This window comes from Zeus faber (assembly GCF_960531495.2).
Source record: "Zeus faber genome assembly, chromosome: 5".
Taxonomy (NCBI): domain Eukaryota; kingdom Metazoa; phylum Chordata; class Actinopteri; order Zeiformes; family Zeidae; genus Zeus; species Zeus faber.
The window spans coordinates 6,571,324-6,595,672 of NC_137192.1; the positions used below are offsets into that span (position 1 = coordinate 6,571,324).

General features: G+C 45.2%; 1 protein-coding gene across 2 annotated transcripts in view; it reads right to left on the reverse strand.

Annotated features, from left to right (window-relative positions):
• shq1 (SHQ1, H/ACA ribonucleoprotein assembly factor) overlaps window positions 1-24,349 on the reverse strand; it is a 43,299-nt gene that overhangs the window by 14,200 nt on the left and 4,750 nt on the right. For both annotated transcript variants that reach the window (XM_080000519.1, XM_080000518.1), the window contains 6 exons: window positions 22,743-22,855; window positions 22,555-22,652; window positions 11,743-11,900; window positions 10,718-10,771; window positions 9,751-9,874; window positions 3,130-3,250 (listed from right to left, as the gene is read on the reverse strand). In XM_080000519.1, coding sequence (XP_079856645.1) covers window positions 3,130-3,250; window positions 9,751-9,874; window positions 10,718-10,771; window positions 11,743-11,900; window positions 22,555-22,652; window positions 22,743-22,855 — 668 coding nt within the window. The remainder of the gene's footprint in view (window positions 1-3,129; window positions 3,251-9,750; window positions 9,875-10,717; window positions 10,772-11,742; window positions 11,901-22,554; window positions 22,653-22,742; window positions 22,856-24,349) is intronic.

The following is a 24,349-nucleotide window of genomic DNA, read 5'->3' on the forward strand; positions in this document are numbered from 1 at the left end:
GTCTAAATCAAGGTGAAGCCTTTACTACGTCATAAATTCTGAGAGCGATGTCTCAGCAGACGGAGGAACTTTGGGGAGCAAAAAACGCATGTGCGACAGAGAGGAGGCAGTGTAAATCAAAAATCCCTCACACACACACACACACACACACACACACACACACACACACACACACACACACACACACACACACACACACACACACACACACACACACACACACACACACACACACACACACACACACACAGAGTGCAGGGCAAACATCTCTTAATCGGCATGTATATCATGCGTGGCTAATCGCGTCTGTCTTGTCGACCATGGGGGAAAATGGGGGCGGGGGGGCGCTCAATACTGTAAAGGGTTGTGGGGTATAGATTACATCTCATCTCGCCGCTGCCTGGCTCCAGGAGAGGAGTCACTTAGTAGCGGATGTCAAATTCCACACGAGGCGGGAGAGTGTGTATGTGTGTGTGTGTGTGTGGGGGGGGGGGGGGGGTTCTCGGGGGAAGGGGGAAAACAGTGCCTGTACAATCTGTCATCAAACCTGTCACAGGCACAAAAGAAGCAGGGGGAGGGTGTGCCACAACAAGGGACATGTGATAGCGGAGCCTTGTCTACGTAAACTACAACATACCTCAACCCCGCCTCCCCGCTCCCGAACACACACACACACACACACACACACACACAGACACAGACACAGACACACACACACACACACACACACACACACACACACACAAACACAAACACACCCCTCCTCTACCTCCTTCTCATGTCCATGCTGCCACCGCTTTTTATTTGCCATGACAAACGTGGCGCTAGCTCCACCGTCGGACCGGGGGGGGGGGGGGGGGAGAGAAGAGGAGCCGTTTCGGAACGTGTGTGGAACGTTTGTTATTCTGTTTGTTTGCCCGACGACTGTTTACCCTCCCCATTCACTTTCTCTCATTCTGCTTGTTTTTCCTATAAATTGAGACGTCAAATGCAGCGAATAAGCGTTCTTGTGTATCGAGCGGAGAGAGAGTAAAAAAAAAACGACACCCAAGCGGGAGAAACGGGAGAATCCAATCGGGGGTCGGTGGCGGCGGTGCGAGGGGCAGCACGGGCTAATCCCGTTTAATGATGGATGCGGGGTGCGAGCATGTTAGGTCAAGCTGACAGCCTTCGCCTTGCCCCCTCCTCCCCCGCCTTCCTCCCTCACTTCCACCCCAACTCCATTCCATCTTCCCCGAGTGGGGCCGAGGTGAGGCGGATTGAGATTTTCAGCGGGCTGACAGCTCGACGGCAGCTCAGCTCGCTACACACAGGAGCACAAAGAGCCTGTGTGTGTGTGCGCACGTGTGTCTCTCTGCTCGTCTTTATCTGCCATCATGCGAGGGGGACAGACGGCCGCAGCATTCGCGATCACAGCAAATCATCGAAAAAAACGTTTTTTTAATTTAACTTTTATTATTCTACAATTGGGAGGGGGGGCGGTGAAAAGACTAAAAAACTAAAAAACAAAAAAAACATAAAAACTAACTCAGAATGCAGAATTGCGAGGGCTGTAGCTGGGGGGATCTAAATCCCTGGCAGACCTTTTATCATGTATCTGCATCTGGGCGCTGAGCCCACAACGTCAGGCGCACATTTTTCAAACTGGGCCTTTTTCCAGAGGAGCTCGCCACTTGAGCTGAACCCGGGCCAGAAGTAAATAAAAAAGAAAAAAGAAAAAAAAAAAGGAGCTCATTACAGAGTAATGCGCTCGTAGCCTCAAGTGTGAGTAATTGTAAAATATGTACTAGGGCGAAGAGGGAGACAGACAGACAGAGAGAGAGGGAGACAGACAGACAGACAGACAGACAGACAGAGAGAGAGAGAGAGAGAGAGAGAGAGAGATAGAGAGAGAAAGAGACATGGGTCTTCGATCATTTGGGAGGAGAGTTTACCAATCTTGCGGGTATATCGCACGGTGCTGGTTGGAAGCCTGCCCCGCACAAGAGTAGAGACGGGCCAAAGCACACACACGCCTGTTTCACAAGGTAGAACATCTGATCAGCACTGTTCCTCTGAGGCTGTTTAAATAGGTAAGTTTGCTATTTTACAACCCGGGCCTTATTAAAATTTTGATTCCCGTCAACTAAAACTGTCCATTGCAAAGTCACTGAACTTTTACTTTTACTCTTCAGAAACTTTCCACTCTGCTGCAGCTTCTCACTGTGCTTGAATGCAGTCCAGTGGGGCAAGAGTTTAAGCCTTTAAAAAGCGTCAAGTCTCCTTCTAGGAAACAGGAAACTCCAATTCTAGTCACAGGCTTCTTGGTGTATCTTTTACGTTTTGAATAACAGTAATATCACATTTTATTTAGAACTACTATTTGAAATGCACCGGTACACCCAGGGCATAACATTGGCTACAGCACATTGTCAGTAGGAAGCAGTGCAACTTTCTGTTTCTAGTCTCTCACGCCGATGTACCCAAAACAGCTTATTTGCGCAAGTGCAAAAGAGTTGATAAAACCCTGACAAACTGCACGGAGTGACCATTTTACTTTTTCTGTATAACATTCAAAGACTGTTTGGCTATAATGCGAGTTTCCCATTTTTGACAAGGAGATGTAATTTTCATTTTAAATGTTTAAACGTTCACCCAATTGGACTGCACTTAAGCACAGTGAGGAGCTGCTGCAGAGTGATAAGTTCCTCAATAGTAAAGCATTAAATGAGGTTGAACTATGAACAGTTATAAATGATGGGAAGCCAAGATTTGAATAAGGCATGGGTTGAAAGACACCCAACCAATCCTTAAAACACACATTGAGTACTGGCAAACAGATGAGAGAGAGAGAGAGAGAGAGAGAGAGAGAGAGAGAGAGAGAGAGAGAAGGAGAGCAAGAGAGAGAGAGAAAGAGATTGCATCTCCCCCTGGCTTTGGCCACTCCAATCGGCCCCGTTGTGTGACAAATTACTCAACTAATCCTCTACCCCGGTGCACCAGGGCATCATGGGGGCAGAAAAGCCACTTTCCCTTAACCCTGCAGGTAATGCTCTGAAGGCCAAGGTCTCAGAGGTGTGCGTGTGTGCGTGTGTGTGTGTGTGTATTTTTACACACTGTGTCGTTGCATGCCAGGCCGCATTAACTTACTTGACCCTCTGGATCCAGATGCAGTAGTCTGTGATGTACAGGTCGTTCAGGATGTATGCCGGGTCGTTGTGGCGGAAGACGTGGTGAATGTCGAGCAGGCACTTGAGGACACAGGCTTTCCCTGGGCAAAGCAGACGGCGGGCCAGACAAATGGGAAAGTAGTGTTACTCGCACTCCACGGAGCGAATGACAATGTGCGCCAGTCGCTGGCAGACACACAAAGTACTTTTCACTTGTTCCATACATAACTCCCCCCACACCCCCCCTCCCACACCCACACCCACACACAAGAGAAAAAAAGTTGCTTTTGATCCACACCACTTCAGCAGAACTCATACATAAAGAAGAACTAGCTTTTTCTGAGAAGAATAAGAAGGAAAGGCATCCATCAAGAGCCACTGCTATTTTTGCAAGAAGAGTTTATCCTTTATTTGTAGGAATGGGCACAAACATGGTTTCTGATCGCCATTTTCTTTTCTCCTCTGTGTATCGAAAAACTAAAGCTACTCTTTTTGAAAGAAACCTCGTCACTCGTGTGTTCAGGTACATAGGAAACCACGGCGGAAGAAGGGGCTCATTACTGCCTCAAACCACCGTATGCCCCGGCTCCCCTGGTGGGGAAACAAATGCAATTGGCTAATTTACAGATTGAGTGCGAGTACGAGCGAATTGACCGGGCGGTGCTTTTATTCTACACGCCGTAGCCCGACTGGAGAGAGCCGGTGAAAGGGCTACAGCACGGCTTTCTCCAACCAGCCATATAAATAGCCTGGTGGTATGACCACCATTGCGCCGAGGGCAAGAAGAAAAAACAAACCTTCCTCTTGGCCTCCGCCAGACCAGAGACATTCCAGCACAATCCAAACAAACCACCACACTAACTCTGAGGGAAACCTTAAGACAAACACTGGAGAAGGAGAATGTGATGCAGGGCTCCACATTAAGGCTTGTCTGCTTGTCCTGGACAAGTGGATTTTTTTGTAGGGCAAGTGGAAGCCAAATTGACTTGCCCCAACTGACAAGTTACAATTCATAAACAAAACAAAAATAAAACCTGTGTCTCTATGTTGTGCTGGCCAATAAAACGATAACCATAATTAGTGCAATATTCTTTTCCTTGAAGCAGAAATAAAATTGGCGAGATAATCTCGATAAACTGTTCCGCAGATTTTCTCATTTGTAGAAGCGTTAGGGAAGTGGCAACGGAAAAGCCAATCAATTTGGACGATCTAAAGCTGACCTTTCACCTCTAGCCAGTTCGGTTTGTCGCAATGGGAAGAAGCCCCGCCCCCTCCCTCGTGGGTAGGCTGCACTTGTTCACACACGGGCAGCGGAGACAGAGCAGCAGCGTCCAGCATGAGCAGCTCCAGGACAAGGAGAAAGATGATACTGGATCTTCGATATCGATATCGATGATATCTGATATCGTTGACAAAAGGGGGTCACATACATCTATACACTGTAGTTTGGTGTTTTTTGGGGATATTTAAGTTGGCAAACATGCCATATTTAATTTGTTTTTGATTTTTATCTTTATCTCTTTTATCTATTTTAAGTGAGATGTCAATGAAAGCAGCTGCACTTGTAACGTTTTGTTCACTTCCACGAGTTCTGTGCAATGTTCATTATATAAAAATAATGTTTAACATTTTATCTTCAGATTTGTACCCCTATTTTTAAAAAATAGGATTCTAAAGGCTACTAAGTTTTGTTGGAACATTTGTTTTTACAATGCAGATTCTTATTTTAATACTAACGTTTTTTTTCTGACAATTTCATTCCACCAATAAAAGTGTTTTTAAAAGGCACTATGGCATACAACTGTCATTTAACAGAAATTGTGACATTCTTATTATATTATATATTAACACCCGGCACTACGTTATGTGCCACTCATTTCTCGGCTATTTATATTTGTGTTTAGTGTGTGGTAAGTTAGCTCTAAAGATAAGGCAGCTCTTAAGAACTACAAAATGGCTCAAATAAAAAATACAATAGCCACTTGTCATTTAGAATACCGGTCCGTTATGAGAAAAATAAAATTGCGAAAGCAAGTCACCTTGGGGCTTAGCTGAACATTCATTGGTATCACTCAACAATTGCCTATTGTTATATACAATCTAAATGAAAATGAAAATTATTTGAGGTAAAAGGTTACATAGAGCCACTTAAACAAAAGTCATAAATTGAATCATTTATACTGTATGTACTGTACACATTTGGATGCTTTCAACTGTTTGCTCATCTGAATTGTGCATTTGCAAACAAGTAAAAAGTAAATTATTGTCATTTTCCCCCCGGACAAGTGACTTTTGTGCCTGGACAAGTGAAAGGTAAATTTTAAAAAGCCTCAAACACTCAAAAGTCCCTGTAAAGCAACAATAATGTGTTTGTCGTACCACAGAAAATTGTGTTATTAAACACCCAGCCAAATTTGAATCATTAAAAAAAAAGGCAAGTGTGTAAAATTAGGTGTCAAAATCGTGAAAAAAAAAAAAAGGCAGTTCTCTCTGCGCTGAGACGCTGGGGCGTGTCCGCTGAAGGCGCTGAAACCGCGCCCAATCACAGGAGAGGAGCAGTCTCTCTCAAGTGTCAAACACCACTAATCCAATATATACATGTACAAATCCAAAATCAGAAACCCTATAATGGGCTGTTTTTGGTTGTTTTGATTTTGTTTGGAAGTTAAAAATAGAACATAGGAAAACAGGGTATTTGTTACGGGGAGCGTGGTGGCTCCCCCAGCTCCATGCGGCTCCGTGCACGGGCCCCGCTGCCCCGCTCTCCGGCTCCTTGTGCTTGTGACCCCGGGGAGAACCCCACTCAGAGGGGAAGCCGGGACAGTGCCCCGCTAACCGGGAACGCACGGAGCCACCACGCTCAGTACGGAACGGAAATGTAAATAAGGAGCTGTTATGTACATTCTGGCATCCAGGGAAGATGCATTTCAGGGATGAAGGTGCCAGAGCTAGAAAGCAAACTAGTGTAGGCTGGAGCAACTTGTTGCGATTGAGCGAGACTCTTATATAGTGTTGGGGGAGGGGCTATGCCAGGTAGGAACTAGTCCAAAAAAAAATCAGGCCCATAAAAACAGTTTAGCGGCCTAATTCAGTACTACATAGTTCTGTCTTTTTAACATGTTTTGAGCAATTACTTTCTAACATGTATAATGTGTTTAGAAACAAATCTCGGAATGGACTTTAATGTTGAGCCCTATGTGATGGACAGACAGATGGATGGGTGGATAGAGGACTCAGGTTGGCTCCCAATTAGGCCTGTCACGAAAACTCATTTTGTAGGGCGATATATTGTCCCAGAAATAATTGTGATAAACAATATGGTAATTTTAAGACCGTTTTTGCCACTGCTTTAATGATATAATAATAATATAATGGCAAAATAATACAAGTACACCCTTTTAAAATAGCAATGAACTTTTAATTCTGAAGACTACTGAAGACGTTATGTGAGAAAAATATTAAAATATCCTAAATAAGTAAAACATAAATGAAACAAAAACACACAACCATATAAATAAATAAAATGGATTGGATCAGATGTTACCTTTACCTGGTTCACCGTCTCTGTGTGTGTGTGTGTGTGTGTGTGTGTGTGTGTGTGTGTGTGTGTGTGTGTGTGTGTGTGTGTGTGTGTGTGTGTGTGTGTGTGTGTGTGTGTGTGTGTGTGTGTGTGTGTGTGGAGGAGCTGCCTGAGCCCCGCTCACGGTGAAACCCTGACACAGAGAGCAGACAAGAGGACAGAAGCAGCGCGACCAGACGTGACAGGAAAACGTGTCTCAGCATAGTTTTTCCTCCCTTACTTCAGCTTGGTCACGTTCATTTGTAATATGGTTTACATTATATGTATTTGTGAATTCTGACACATAATTCCTACCATAATGTGTTTTTATTTACTTTGAAACGTACAACATTTGGGCCACATTACGTCATTTAGCTGGCACTTTTGTTCAAAGCCATTTCCAAATATTTTTTTCCATAAGTTCAAATATAAGTAGAGTAGTTATGGATACAAAAACAGATTGATGTTATGAGCAGCACAAAGCAGCAGGTCCTTTTGATCCTAAAATTGAACGCAGCATTTGCACAGTGGCAGCGCTAGAGTCCACTGTAGATTCTAGCGTAGATAAAACTCAGCCAGGGACTATAATCCTGGTCACTGTGAGAACTCCAAAAGATAAAGAGGAGATCGCATTTTCAGAGGATTCTTCTGTCGTCGAGGTACTATTTAGGTTTTGTCACGTTGGTACTTGGAGTAGCGGCGTCACTTTTTTTAAACAAACACGCGTGTAAACACAACGGGCAATTATCGAGGTCAGAAAGACCATTGAGGTCATGTCCATATATCGTACGATAAGTCGATCTAGTAATTATCGCAACAGACCTACTCTTAATGATCAAAAAAATTAGGTTTCCAGAGTTTTCTTTTAAAACCGTTGAAGTCAGAACCACGGCACCAAGGCACAACGGCACAGTGCAACAGCATTTTGTACGGCACGCTGACAGTTCTTCTGGAGGATGAAAGTTCCCTGTTCGATCTGGGAGCAGAATTGGGGTAGTTGGTGTCGTTTTCTTTCAGGGGCCGGCGGTGGACCCTGGGAGGGTGGACCCTGCAATTTTCCATCACTGGCGATGACAGGTTGCAGCTAGTGGAAAGGCACCGACCGACACGGAACCTAGTACTGACGTGGCAGACTCCTCAAAGCCGCTACGCCCATTAGTAATAACTCGTCTTTCTTCTCTTTCCCGCTGCCAATCGTTTCCAAAGCTCCCGGTGCACATTAAATCAGGCTAGAAACTAATCCCAGGCTCTGCCTCTGTAGCTGTTATGGCTCAGGGAGCTGATTCGACTTGTCTCGCTGCGGAACTCCCAGGACGTCCCTGTCCAAAAGCCTCCCGCGCCTCTGTCTGGACCTTAGCGGGCAGCTACAAGGGCGCCTTGAGACGGCCGGTCGGGTTGCTAGAGGGCTGTTCAAATATTTACCCCCGGATAACATTTCCTCCGAAGCCTTAACCTGTGCGCCGCCATTAGCGGGTTTGTTTTCCTAATACCTGGGAGTGTTTGCCCTCGCCGCTCAAATGAAGTGCCATTTAGAAAAAAAAAAAGGAGAAAAATCAGAGCATGAACTTCCATACGCCTTGTCCTGACAAATTCATTTGCGTGTGTGGCGACGCTGGGAGGAAACGTGCGCTTTCAGAATCAGCATAACATTAAGGCTCATTAAGGGGAAAATACCAATTTGCTCTCATTGGATTAGAGTCATTGAATTGACAAAAAATAAATAAAATAAACTTGCCTTCATTTGTTGGACGTAAATCTTTTGGACATTTTCTCAACTTAAATGTGCATCTTCACACCTCACACCTAAGAAACAACACCTGAGGAATATAGATTTTCCAGATTTAAGCTAATCTTTAATGCGACCCAATGACTTGACTTTTTCAGTGGACTTCCGCTTTCGACAAAACTACCTCACAGGAATGTCGGCTCTCCACAATAGATTGAAACGAGTAAACGTCACCCCACGCCACTGTCCGTGTGCGTGGATTTCGGCATTGTCAGTTGCCCTTTCAACAACGCTAGGCGGAGGCTGTGCGGCTCCATCAGCTGTCAGACGGCCTCGGAGAAAAAGCCTTGTTATGGCAGGTGAAGGGTGTTAATCTGTTGGGGAAATGAGTTAAGTATGCTATGAGGGTTTGCTTTCTCGACCACCATCTCCCCGCCTCCTCCTCTGCCGCAACCCCCGATCAATTTATCTCCCGACCTAATGAGGCGCGGAAATGCTAATCTGGAGCTTAGAAGGCCCTTTAATTTGCTGTCATTTACAAAAGCGTTTCCAAATCATCACAAGCTGGATAATCTAGGCCCTCGCGCAGCCCGACTGTGTTTAGACTGCAGGGGTTCCTGTCTGGGGGAGAGGGGGGCTTGATTTAAAGATTACTCCGGGCATTCCGTTCACTACTAATCTCTCTCTCTCTCTCTCCCCCCCTCTCTCTCTCCCTCCCCCCTCTCTCCCTCTCCACCCCCCCCCCTCTCCCTTGGGATGCAGGCCAGAGCGTGTGGCGTTAGAGGGATGTTACACTTTCACGATGAGAAGCCCTGCGCTCCAGACAGAAGATTGCTTGGCACAGAACATATACTGCTTCTGTTTCTTTTTTTTCTCCCCTGCGGGACAGAGTGCACTGGAGCGCACCCTGCCTTTTCATCAGTCTCCGCAGCGCCTCGCAGATGGATGAATAAACCAGCTACAAACGGTCCCGCTGCCTGCCCTTTAGAGGCTGGGGATGCTATCTGGCTACAAATGAGAATAAATAAAATAAAAACAAAAAGACTAATTTCCGTCGTACCAACAATGGTGTGGAAACAAACTTACCGGGGTTGGAGGACAAAATAAATCAATCCATTACGGCTAATTGGAGCCAATGGAGGTTCCGAACAGAGGCTTCCGGTGCCTCGGCGGTCAGCCTACCAACTTGTCAATGTGTGGGTGTGTGGCTAGATGGCCATTAAGAGTCTGTAGGGGTAAAAGTTCAGCGGGTCATGTTTGTCTGTGTGTGGTTGGGTGAGTGTGTGTGTGGGTGTGTGGAGGAGGTCAAGACTCACCCGACTGCAAAATGAGAGCGGTGTCACGGACAGCCGCCGAGACCAAGTTGAAGTGTCTGTGGAGCGGGTAGCACAGAACTCGCCGAGCGAACGACACCAGGACCTCGTGCAGGGAGCTGTAGGTCTGAACACACACAGGGTTTGAGTTTTTAAAACACTTTTAAGAGAGAAATTTTCAACATACTTCAGCGCTTGGTGGAAATGTGTTAGGAGCTTGCAGTTGTGTGTTGGGGGGTGGTACTGGGAGGGAGGAGGGTTGACGGTGGAGGGGGAGTAGGGGCATCAGTCACTCCCTGGGGCTTGTTTAGAAAGAGTGTTAATATAGTGCAATGCTGTATGGGTGGGTGTGTGTGTGTGTGTGTGTGTGTGTGTGTGTGTGTGTGTGTGTGTTACTCAAACACCAACACAGCTGACAGAGGAGGAGTAAATACACTAGAAGAAGGTGGAGGTGTGTATGTTTGTGTGTCGGAAAGGGGAAAGGGAGAGAGGGGGAGAGAGTGGTCGGACACTGGGTTGTAGAAAAACGGTGTGTATGAGTGTGTGTGAGCGTGTGTGTGGGGGGGGGGGGCACAGCTTAACACACTGACAGACTGAGTGAGCGGATGATGAAGGCTCTCCCCGAGCAAGACAGGTGGAGTCTGTCATTTACACCTCCCCCGTTATCGGGGCCCTTCCCCCTTTGCGGTCAAGGTCTCAGACAGCGAGACCCCCCCCCACCCCCCACCACTCCATTGTTCTCCTTCCCCAGCTGTCAGGTTTAATGGGCCAAATCAGGGGATTAAAAGGTACTGCTTCATGCGGTGTAAGAGGAGCTGCACACACACACACGCACCTGTACCATTTCACAGGCCTCAGGTGATCTGCCACTTCAACACACACACACACAGACACACAGACACACAGACACACACACACACAGACACACAGACACACACACAAATTGCCACTCTTAGATATAAACACCGACCTCAAGCCAGCAGAGCGTTCCGCTCAGTTTCCTGATGGTCCACGGTGATTCGACCTGCAGGGAGAGAACCCCTGTACTTCAGCTTCCACAAGAAGACACGTCCCAACACATACAGCTTCTTAGGGATCTCATATTTACTGGAAACAGGGCAGGGAGTGTACAGAACCCTGCTATGAATGATCATTTTACATTTATTATTAGACACTGGCAACCCAGTTTAGGGCTGTCTCGATCATGAAATTGCATTTGGTGATTAGATCAAACATTTGCGACACACATCCTCCCTAGGAAGACTAGCCGTGGGTGCTGGGCAGGATTGCAAGATTCGATTCAATTTTGATACAAAGGGTCACAATACAACGCAATGCAATATTAATTATACTATTTAATATCAATATATTGACATTTTATATATCATGACAATTGCTTCTAACTTTTTCAGTATAGTGTCTTGCGTGTGTTACACAGTTACAATGTTTTTATTTATATGTCACTATGGTATGACTTAATTAAAAAACAAAATAGCTGCATAACTTTCAAAACAAAGATCACGGATATTACAATTTTCAAATTAATTCAGGAATTGAAAGAATATAATTAAATTGTATCAGAGTAGTGATTTATTTTAACCCCTTTTGCTCTATTGGAACATAACAATTTGGATAGGCAGTTAATTAGCCTCAACCCAACTGATGGAAATGTTCTATTTTTTGCAACATTTCTGGCATTGACTCAAATTCTCCCCCATTCTTCTCTTGCCTGGAAACATACCAGACTCTTTTATAAAATGATCATGGTCAGCTCAAATAGTTGCGATCAGGTGATTGCATAATAACTCTGACAGCTGTAGTCCAGTCTTATTGGACCCCCCCCCCCACCTTTACTCATAGCGCTGCCATTTCTTCAGCGTCCTCCGCTACATACAGCACCCGACATTCGTTCTGTGAACACCGACTGTAGCTGCTCGTAAGGCTCTGGGGGAAAAGGGCGGCCTTGAGAGGGATATGAGGAGACGGTGCACTCACGGTGTGTTCCCCCTCGGTGAAGCGCACTTCATACGCGTAGGCCAGCAGGATGTCCGCTAGGCCCAGCCAGGCGTGCCGGCGGGAAGCTTTGTCCAGGAGGTACGAGCGGTTGGAGAATCGCCTCAGCTGGTCCTTGTCGTCGTCGGTGAAGGACACGGCTGCAGCGGAAACACCATCCGGTCAACCAGCAACCCCCAAAAAGGTACTCACGGCCATATCGATAAAAAGAAGTCCAACTACCATAAGAAGAAACTTCTCCCATTCAACAACCTTCTGAAGTAGAAGTACTTCATATCAAGGGTACCCAATGAGGAAAAGTTACTTATACCTCGAATTCGGTTTCGTGTTTTGAACAGTTCTCACCAGATTGGAATGCTATGCAGTAGTATCTGTGCATTCCATGGCACTTTAATGATAAGTTTAATTATGCGGAAAGACAGCAATGGTTTTTGAGTAGATGGTTGGATTTGGCTTAATGAGATTAGAGGTTTGAGTAGATTGGCAGGCGGTTTTGGGTTGGCGTTTATAATTACGGGACAAAGGGGTTTCAGAAAACCTTCAGCTGTTGAGGAAAAGTAAATCAGTGAGCGACTGTAGCGCTTTTGTGAAAAACCTTTTTGGAAAAATTACACAGTGCTTGCAGGTGTTACAGTTGACAGAGTTAAACAAAATTTGCATTGAAACACAGTGGAGTAAATGTAGAAAGTCCCTTAAAATGGACTTTCGATTACACAAGTTAAGTACAATAACTCAAAAATACATAGACATACATATAAAAAAGTATACACGCAAGAAGCGCGTGACATGGAAGTTTGCAACCGTCTCTTGGAAACTCCTTTGTTCCAATTTACAACACGTTGCAATTTGAAAGAGACATCTACTCGACGGACAACCACGGCAAACCCAGAAGAGAGATAGAAACACTTCAATCCCATTTGTGAGATCTGTGTCTTTCAGGGATGGAAAGGGGGGGAGAAAAAAGAACACACGCTGAATGTCTGCGGAGACCTACTTGAATTCAGCTTTTCTTCCCCCCGGCAGCTTACAAAAACAGCTGAAAGCAATTATTCTCTCCACTTGAACAAAGGAGAGCCAAAATACGCTGCACGTGATGTGCAACATTGGCTGTGCGGCTGTAGCGTGAGGCACATACCCACACAGCTGCATACGAAACGAAAGCAGTTGTGTGTGGACACACACACACACACACACACACACACACACACACACACACACACACACACACACACACACACACACACACACACACACACACACACACACACACACACACACATACACACACACACACACTCCGCTGCTTGAAAGTGATCCTCCTGGCTGCAGTGGGACTTTGGCTCTGCTGGGAGAGATTCTGTCTGCATTACGTCACCGCTCCCTGCAGACACTACCTGAGTCTGCTGCCAGCACAGCTGCACGCGCACGCGCACGAACACACACACACACAGTTGACTACAGCGCAAGTGCAGCCACAGGTATGCCAACTGTTTTTTGAAGTCGCGCGCGCGCACACACACACACACACACACACACACACACACACACACACACACACACACACACACACACACACACACACACACACACACACACACACACACACACACACACACACACACACACACACACACACACGCCTGGGGGCCATATCTCTAACCTTGCTGGAGAGAAGTGGTGCTTGCTCAAGATAGCGTTGGCAAGTTGCAGCGCGATCTACATCGATTTCAGAAACATCACTTAGCGCTAATTAAAGCTACGGAAGGAAGATACGGGCATGCCAAGAAAAGGAATGCAGAGTATTCAATTTAGATATTTGATCATGGAAAACTAGGAAGAACGCGAACGCCTAATTGGGAAAAAAGAAAGGCTAGAGTATTACATGATGTAATAAAGAAATGCAATCTGAACAGAATTTTATTGGCCCACGTAAAGATTCAATGGCTTGAATTAACAGCTTTATATTGCTATTGTCTAACATCGGAAAACCTATTGATTTAATATTTGCATGGGAGTTGGCCCAAAAAGCCAGTGTTATTTCCTTCACCTATGATATGGATCTAATACATCCAAAATAATACTTCCACCTTATTAATTAAATAAATTCAACTGGTCAAGTGTCAGTCAGAATTAAGAAAAATGTGTCTGAATCATAATTATAATTTTTATTTTTTCCCGTCAGTCTGGTCAATCTATGATATCCAATCAGCTTTGTTTCTCCACCGCCTCTCCATCCCTCTCCGCTTCCGCTCTGAGGGATCAGTTTCAGAACATGGCGAACTGCACTAACACCGTTTCAATGCTCTGAACTTTCCTGGCAGATAACAAAATAAATAACCCGCTCGTCATTAATGTCAATTGCGATCGACTCCACCGACTCCCGATTGATGATTTAATCGTCAATCTGCCCAAGCCTAATGTCTAATGCGTACGCCTCACTAGCGGTGCCAAAAAAGTTATCTTGGTAATTTACCAGGAACTATGTGTGAAAGGGGCTATAGACTCCTCCTACAAGGCCATGACAAACTCCACTGAATCCCTCTATCTGAGCGAATGGGGCCTGGCTTTGGACTGACAGACTAGGTGGCAGGGCTGCACCCTGAACGTCAACGAGTTGAATCATCAGTTGGAAACCCATCAGTCGATTGAGATTCTTCAAGTCGAGCAGTCGTTTTTTATGTAAGTCATTACAATAGTGTGCATTACAATAACAGGATAAAACAGATAGAAGCTTAGGAAAATGCACAGGGAAAACATTTAATGAGAAATTATAAATAAGGGGAATCATCCACATCCGGATACAGACACAGCTCTCCCTGCGCCCTGATTGTTGGCCCTGTTCCTCCAAATAAAATAAATAAAAACTGTGTGGGGATGGTATTACTAGGATTTAAACAGTACAACTACTCTTTACCGATTCTGCTTATTAATCCGTTACTTTAAAGGTACCCTTATAAGTTATTTTTTATTTTTAAGAGAAAAACTAAAACAAATTAAGAGCACAATTAACACTGCTTTATATTCTGCGCATTACGCATGGAGAGGGGGGTGATCGGTGCGTGTGTGAGAGCCAGGCAGAAGGAACGGGTGCCGGCCCAGCCCCCCTTGCACATATCTCCAGCGATGAAGAGAGAGAGAGAGAGAGAGATGGGTCTTCGATCTTCGATCATTTGGGAGGAGAGTTCTCTTTCGATGATAGCAAAAATGCTTCTTAGACGAATATCTTAATCTTATTGCAAGTTAGAAACGGGTTATATAGCCTCAAAAATCGAAAATCAATTTTCTTTATTTCTCCAATTCTGTTAACAATACCAGTAACGGTAACCGCTTATCGACACTACAGTCTTTAATGATTTAGTCCGGGGCCCATTTCATATCGGGTCGGTCGTTACCCAAACCTAGGTACGAGCAATTGCTTGTGCCCCTTTCTGAAATGCTCGGCCCACTAATGGTAATTACAGATCTGAACGTCAGCAAGACAGCCTCAGAACCGACAAACAAACGAAATAGGGGCGTTTGCAAGTGTAATTGAAAAAAGCTTTTCAACCTACATATTTGGTCGATGGATTGTTACCCTTGCAAATGTAAGTACACATTTGCAAATCTATTTACACGTTGGCTAATCTGTATGTGCACCATCGTTAATAGTGTCGAGACTACATGGGCACACACACACACACACACACACACACACACACACACACAGACACACACACACACACAGACACACAGACACACAGACACACAGACACACAGACACACACACACACACACACACACGGTTCCCCTGGGACTTAAAGGGGAGGTGCTGGGGAGACACTGAGCAGCCCAGTGGCCTACATCCAGCTGTCTCCCTCTGCAGCGGAGCAACGAATTTGATGGAGATTGATGAAAAGCTCAGTTCTCGCCAATCTAGTCAGTGCGGAAAGAGAACATTGACATTATGCCAGAGCATCGATTCCTACAAAACAATATGCTCCATGAGGTTTCATGGTGTTGATGAACTCTGGAGATTTTCCAAGTAAATTTCTTAAAAAGGAGTAACATCAAGGAAGACACCTTGCCATGTGACGTGTAATGTACATATGTTGATATACAGGGACATTTTAAACTGTTCGCTGTGAGGCTCGTGGAAAAAAAATTGAATCATGTGACTTTCTGGGGCTTTCTGCAACAGGACACCGTCTGAACACTTTCCTCTGAAGGAGAAAGGAGCGGAGAAAGGATCCTTTCTCCTCTGATGAGTATAGGGCCATCGTTACATCGTACCGCGTGCTTTCCCGTCAGTGGGGGTTAGACAAACAAAGATCGAGGTTGGGTCACTGCTGACTCTGTGCTGATCTGCTCTTGCTGGGCATTACTGGGCAGGGCACGAGGGGTGGAAATCATCCGAGATTTAAACCTTTTGACCTAATTCCAGCAGTGGGAAGGCAGTGTGGGAGCAAGTACATGAAGGCTACGGATGGGGATGCTGTTGTCTGGCTATCCTTGTCTATATACACACCGATCAGCCACAACATTAAAACCACTGACAGGGGAAGTGAATAACATTGATACAATGGCACCTGTCAAGGGGTGGGATATATTAGGCAGCAAGTGAACAGTCATTTCCTGAAGTTGATGTGTTGGAAGCAGGACAAAATGGGCAACCGTAAGGATCTGAGCGACTTTGACAAGAGCCAAATTGTGATGGCTGGACAACTGGGTCAGAGCATCTCCAAAACGGCAGGTCTTGTGGGGTGTTCCCGGTATGCAGTGGCAGGTGGTCCAAGGAAGGCCAACCGGTCAACCGGTGACAGGGTGATGGGGACCCAAGGCTCATTGGTGCGCCTGTGGAGCGCAGTCTAGCCTGTCTGGCTCAATCCCACAGAACAGCTATTGTAGCACAAATTGCCGAAAAAGTTAATGCTGCTATGATAGAAAGGTGTCAGAACACAGTGCATCACAGCTTGCTGCGTATGGGGCTGAGTAGCCACAGACTGGTCAGAGTGCCCATGCTGACCCCTGTCCACCACGAAAACACCTAATATGGGCACATGAACGTCAGAACTGGACCATGGAGCAATGGAAGAAGGTGGCCTGCTCTGATGAATCACGCTTTCTTTTACATCATGGGGATGGCCGGTGTGTGCGTTGTTTACCTGAGGAAGATATGGCACCAGGATGCACTCTGGGAAGAAGGCAATGGGCAATGTTCCTGAGATTCATGTGGATGTTACTTTGAGGCGTACAATCTACCTAAACATTGATGCCGACCAACTACCATGGCAACGGTATTCCCTGATGGCAGTGGCCTCTTTCAACAGGATAATGCACCCTGCCCCACTTGACAAAGAGTTTAAGGTGTTTACTTGGCCTCCAAATTCCCTAGATTGCATTCTGACTGAGCATCTGTGGGATGTGCTGGAACAACAGGCCAGATCCATGGGGGCCCCACCTCGCAACTTACAGGACTTAAAGGATCTACTGCTGATGTCTTGGTGCCAGATACAATAGGACACATGGAGTCCATGCCTCGAGGGGTCAGAGCTGTTTTGGCGGCTACACAATACTAGGCAGGTGGTTTTAATGTTGTGGCTGATTGGTGTATATTTTTTGTTCATTAATTCAAGTGTGTAGCCTCGTTACTCTCTACCATTTGAACAATATAAAATAGCTGCTGTTAAAAATACAAATAAAAAATACAAATAAATAAGTGCATACATGTGTTACAGACACAGACAGTCACCCATACACATGCACAGCTGTACACACACAGACACAATACATACAGTACATGCACAGACTGCCATCAACCAACAAATTGCACACTGCCCGTCGTACAACACACCTGTAGTCATCATAATGGTGTACATAATATGTGCAGTAAGAGTAAAGCAGCCTCATCAACATTGAGTCAACATAAACTTTACATGTGCACAGTTTAAATTAAAAGCAGTGTTACAGGGGTTGGCCTCTGGCTAGCTTGCCATTTAGGGACACGGGGACAAAGGAGTTAAAAGCTAAAAGCTGTTGAGTCTGCATTGGGAGACTTGAGGGAAGAAGCTGGTTCTGGTAGCTGGTAGGGTGGAGGACATGGGTGGGGTCTGAAATTTTATAATGATTGTTTCATTAAAGACAGCCTGGAATATGGGCTGCTACCTGATTCCCATGGCTCTCTGTGTTAGCCGGGTAATCTGCGCTTTCAGTTGTACACTGAGGTTGCTAAATCAGCCATACCACAGGATGCTCTCAGCTACGGCATGGTAGTGGAGAAGCAACACTTTCCGGTTGACACCAAAGAGCCTCAGCCTACGAAGGAAGTGTAGCCGTATTTGGACCCCATTGCAGACATTTTCTACCTCAACATTCCATGTCAATTTGGTGTCAAAGTGTATGCCCTTGAATCTATAAGAGTCAACCTGGGATATGTTCTGGTCATGGATAACCACTGGTGAGTGGTCTCCAATGGACTTGGAAACAAACACCATTTCCTCTGTTTTCTTAATGTTGAGGGTGAGGAAGTGTTTGTCGCACTACTGGACAAAGTCCTGAGTCTTATATTTGTATACAACTGTATCTGATGTGTCGGACATGAGACCCAGGATAGCTGTGTCGTCAGAAATATTTATCATGTAATTGTGAGCAATGCTAAATATACATTCATTGGTGTACAAGGTGAACAGGACTGGGGAACTAACACACCCCTGGGGGGCATTAGTTGATGGTCACTGATGGTCAGGGGTTCAGATAGGGTCCTGTTCACCCTGATCTGTTGGGTGCGTTGGTCAGAAATGAGTAGTACCACTTAATAGTGAAGGGGTTAACATTAATCTGCTGCAGTGCTCGCAGGATAACATAAGGCTGTAGAGCGTTAAAGGCTGAGCTGAGGTCTACAAACAACAGTTTAACACAAGCTAGACTTAGTCCCAAAGGAAAAACTTTACAAGTGGTATGGTCTAGGGGGACGTGTAGTGACCAGTTTTCCACCAGGAATGATCATGTGCCAGACAAAAATTCAGCAAATTGATCAAAGTGCTGCACATGCACATTTTCATGTCGCATCGCCTTTGTCGTGTTGCCCCGATGCCAGATGCTGCAAATGTTCGCTTCCCGGGTCATTGTGATCTAGAGGTGTTACAGGGCCACGTTTGATGAGCTTTCCTTGAAGAAAAGTCAGGATTAAGGAATAAAGGATTAGGTTTTAAATGTCAAATCCTTAGGTACAAAGCGAAGCTCTTGGCCCTTCGTGGAGAGCACTGGCTGATGGCAAAGTCACATTTAGTGCTCTTTATTTTTGTTTCGCTTTTCATCGGCCAATGTCAGAGTGCTGCAGGGATGACGTATTTTTGTAGGTTTGAGGCCACAGTTTGAGTTAGAATTGCAAGAGCAATTCTTTGCAAGAGCGTGAGTATGAACATAACTAGAGGCTGTAAATGCGGACTAGTGAGTAGATACTTTCCGTGTTATGCGTGATGACGCTTAATGTCTCAGACAACCTCTGGAGTCTCATTTAGCCACTTGTTAGCATCTGCCTTTTTTAAGACACATAAAAGCTTCAAAATTCACGAGTGGAGTATTTACTGACATATTTTATATTGTAGAACAAAACGTGAAGATCTCTTAAGCTTGTGAGCACAGACCTTATTTCATTCAAAAAATCCATTGACTTCGGGACGAGGGAAGCGGAAGTGCAAAATTGTTAACTTATTGCTGGGTTTTAGGACTCATTCCTGCAGCACTCTATTTAGCCATGTTTTCAGGCTGAAGGTTGTTTTGTGGTGGGTTGGTGGTGGTGGTGGGGGGTGAGGTTCATAAAAATCCATAGTTTGACCAAACCATTTTTTACCAAATGTTATGCAAATAATTATTTTTCATTTGTTCAGATGTACAATACTCATTAAATTTACTGAAAAATATGTATTAATGTATAAACAAAAAGAATGCACAGCCAGTTTCTCACCTTTGACAGTGGGCCAGTCCAGAGAAATACAACAGTGTTGCACCAAGCATAAATACTTGTTTACAGCAGTGAATGACTTTATTGGAAGATGATATGGCACATTTGGCTACAAACCAACATTTCTCACAAGTGCTGTAAGGGATTGAGTGCAATGTGCCAAGAAACTAATTGTACTCTCCCTAAAAGATTGTTAAGATCCTAACAGACGCAGAGCTCAAAGATTCATGCCCTGAAAGTACGAGTTGGAAGGCCAAAGTGTGTGTGTCTGAGGGGGGGGGGACTGGTTCTGGTGCCATTGGGTGCTCACCATTACACCCTAGAGGTGAGAGATGAGGATCTCTCAAATATCCCTAAGGTTGAAAAAATTGAATTTGAATTTCAAGCACTTCCACGGTCCCATTGAGTCTGCGTAATAACACCTTTTACCAGCACCTAATCATCACTAACATATGGTTATTAATTTGTCACTCTCTTTTCTCACCATTATATAAATAGATCCAAGCATGCCTCAAAGCAATGTAAGCACATTTGTAATCTCAAATACGCTAACCTGAAAGCTGTACGTATTTAAGCGTTTGTACAAACCCCAAAGATCTTCAAATCACCAATGAGACCAAAGGACGACCTTGAATTGTTAGAGATGGGTGGATCTGCTGAGAACCCAGTACCATATCAAAAGGGTCGCAGGAGAGACTTTAAACCGTAGCCCTCGCTTGCACAGCAACAGCCTTATACAATCAAGATATCTCATTTGGTTAGAAGGTCAAAGATTGCCATTTATGCCTAAATTCAGCCATAACAAAGTGCCACAGGTAGAGAGTGAGCAAGAGAGAAACTGAGCTGTCAGGTCCATTTAGCCAAACCCGCTGCGTGAATACAGACCTCCAGTGGACAGCTGTGGCCTGTCAGTGCGCTGGCCCTGACATGGGAGGGAGCACTAAGGGCCAGTTTCTACTTCATTAGCACTTGTGTCCACATCCATCTGTCAGTTATATGTATGTATGTGGGTGTGTATGTGTGTGCGTGTGTGTGTGCGTGTGTGTGTGCGTGTGTGTGTGACCTGCCAACCTGCACACATTTTGTGTACCAACTACACAATTCTTAGTCAAAATACACAGGCACGAAATGCCAGGTGAAACTAGACAAAAAAACAAACAAGTGTGTATACCCACACACACACGCATGCGCACACACACGCATGCGCACACACACACACACACACACTTTCCTTTAAACACAACAAACCAGAGAAAAAAAAAAACAATGGCGATGAATTGAGATATGACACCAAACTGGAATCTCCAGACCAGCGCTCTTCTCCGCAGTCAGCCAAGGCTAATGCTGTTCAACCTGTCACTCAAGCCATTAAGTTTAATTTGGGCCATTTATCCACGCCTGGGCTCCCGACTGGGGTGCTGTGCCTCAGAATGCGTAATGAAGGGAGGGAGCCGGCTGGCTTGCGGGGGAGAACCTAATGTTCTTCGGAGGCCGGGCTCAGTCTGCGGCTAATGACCTGTGTATTGCTGAGTGATGGCTGCCCGTCAATGATCGGGCGCTCCCTGCTGCAGAGACGAGCTCCTGCGTTGCACGCTCCAGCAACGCTGTCATATGACGTCCACACACACAGGCTGCAGCTGGAAGCCACATGCCTGTTGAAGTGCGGGAAATCTGGGGCTCTGGACGGAACAGTTGAATTGTGCGGTGTGCCGCCGAGGCCTCGTAAGTCTGCCTCGCTCGGACATTAGAGGCCGAGGAGGGAAAGGAGGGAAGCGAGGCTTCTGCAAATGAACCACAAATCAGATGCTCGGTGAATGAGTCATTGATTTTCCAATGCACCTGATGACTTCTTACAGAGATCGGGAGTGTGTGTGTGTGTGGGGGGGGGGGGTTGGGGTTCCAAGGTGCATCCAATTGCAGAGCCGCAGGGCCTGCAGTTTCAGATGAACGTCAGATTTAGATGCAGCAGTTCTGGAGTAAATAGCATACAGAAGAACTGTCACAACAGCAACCATGTAATATTGATATTTGATATTTGATGTGAAATTTGACAATTAGCGGAGAGGAGGAGTTGTCTGTGTGTGTACTGAGCATGTGCAAGAAAATAAATCAGCAACAGGAAGGTGACACTATTTTGCCATCCTTAACCCTTACTGAAAGCTGATGATTAAACAACAATTTCCAACCTATCACTTAAAACTAACCAGTTCTAACCTATAACCTAAATCAAACCGGTTTCTATATTAGCATGTCTTAACCTGCAGTCGTCTGAAAAGTTTGACAACATTGAAACTTTTTGCAGAAGCAGGCATTGTAAGATGTTGATTCCAAAAGAGGGTGGTTATCCCCGTGCTCCTGACCTGCCAGTGTCTAGGCGTCTTTCTCCTTCAGTGGCAACCAGTGTCAAAAGACAGAGAAACTAACTCTCCGAATTTAAATCCTGCTAAAAAAACAAGAAGATCCTGTTTGTAATGTTATTAAGCGCCACTGCATCGACAAAGTCAACAGTGACGTGACTGTTTGGCTTTAACTCAGGAAAACCTGTCTGATTACCCTCGTAAATTTTGCCAATTTATGCCACCTTCTGGTGGCTAGCAGTCAGTGTTTTATTGGCCGTTCAGTAAAGGCTCAAAGAAACTAAATGACATGCATTTACAGCAATGCGTGGTTGTTATCTTGATTTCTGCGAATTTAGACATCACAGAGACAAAATTTATATTTTCAAGAGAATTAATAAAACCAAAGGGCAGCAATTTATTCCTGCACCGGACTGATAAAATTTAAATTGGAACAGTATTTATTCATGCTTCCAGTTTTTCTTTGGGATTGCAAAGGGGGGCCTGTTCACAACTCACTTGCTTCTTTGTCCTGCTCCGACGAGGGGCTGAGCGTCGTCCACCATGGTCGGAACTTCAACAGTTGCCGAACGCTGTCATCCTCAAACAAATCGGATCTATAAAAAGACGTTTCAATACCAACAAGACTCCATGGGCGCAGTTAAAAAAGGAAAAAAAATCCTCCTGTGCCTCACTGATGGACTCACAGGTAATGGTCAGGAGAGAAGGCGTCCTGCTCCGCCTCAAGCCGTGCTTGCCGCCTCTCTGCCGCTGTGGTCGTTTCGGGGTTTTTGACGTCAATGACGTCACCCAGTTCCTCCTGTTGTGGGGAGCAAAGTTGAGGGTGAGTGGGTAAAATGGATGACAAACCTTTTTTTTTTTAGGTCATAAGCCAGAGTGGACTTAAACATGTGGGTGGAGTTACTTCTCTTATATGATTGGAGGAAATGCTCCTTTGGGCTAACTGTATGTTTCCTTATGGTACTGTAGAGTCACACCACCGGTGACGGGGCGCTGCAAATAGACAGGCTGCAATGCATTTCAAACACAGCTTGGCTTCATCCAGCTGCAGGGGACGGAGCGATGACCGGCGACAAGCTCACGGCTTCACGGGGACAAAGAAAGTTGAGTAGGTTTAAACTTTATGCAAATGAGCAACCCTGAGCACCGGGCGATAGCCAATAGGAGGGAAGGTACTGAGCCTTGGAAAATGGACGTTCGGCCACTGCGTATTGTTTATGATTAGGCTGTTTTTTTAATTGAAAAACATCCCCACAATTCGTTACTTTATGGGACGGATGGCAGGATTATTTACGTATTGTCTTCGAGGTAATTTATTTTGCGAAGTAAACAGCACTGCATTGATGGCTATGCCATTGTTAAGCCCCTTTCACGCATAGTTCCCAGTAAATTACAGGGAAAACCTTTCCGCCACCGCTAATGAGTTTCACTATTCACACATGCAGCTACATTCTGGAACATTGCTGTCTTGCACCTTTTTACACATGCCATGATAATACCGGAATAGATCACCCGGAGCCAAAAAATAAAAATAAATATGGCTATGAAATAAATCCTGAAATAAATAAATGAGGTGATAAATATATTAATAAATGTAAATATAAATATAAATATCTAAATGAGTAAATATACGCCCGACAGACTGGTTGGAGGCAGAGGAGCGCACGGGACCCGACGTGCGCCAGCTGAGGTGGCGAGAAATTTAATTCCGACTCATGGGAGCTTTCATCACTTTCATTGCGGTGTGGGGTTTCCTTAGACTCTCAAGCAAGCACACTTGCTCCCTCTCCCATCTGGAAAACAGAACAGGCTATTTTGGAAAATAGTAACGTTTTAAGAACGTTTTGAACAGGCCATTACAAAAAAAAACAGGTTTTTGATTTTACTATTGACACAGAGACAGTCATTTAGTCGGCACATTTTAACATCTCTAGTTTGTACATGTGTTTAAATAGCCGGTGGATCTTGACCGCTCCAATATGGCGACCATGTCGGACAATATTACCCACAAAAATACGGGAAGAAACGCGAACCTGCTTGTGATTTTGAAGTTCGAATCAAGCGCTCATTTGGATTAATTTTTGATTTCTAATCGGAACTGTGACACCCCTAATATGATGTATATTAAATATGGAAAGGGAGAGAGGTTTGTCATGTTTGGCACGCCCACAACAGTGGATTTTGAGCCGACACACCCACAAACGGCAGGGGCATACAGGCCCTGACGCAGGCGGTGTGACCATGCGGCGACAAAACGAGAGCTGCTTGGCTTCATGCTGCAGCTCCGTTGCAG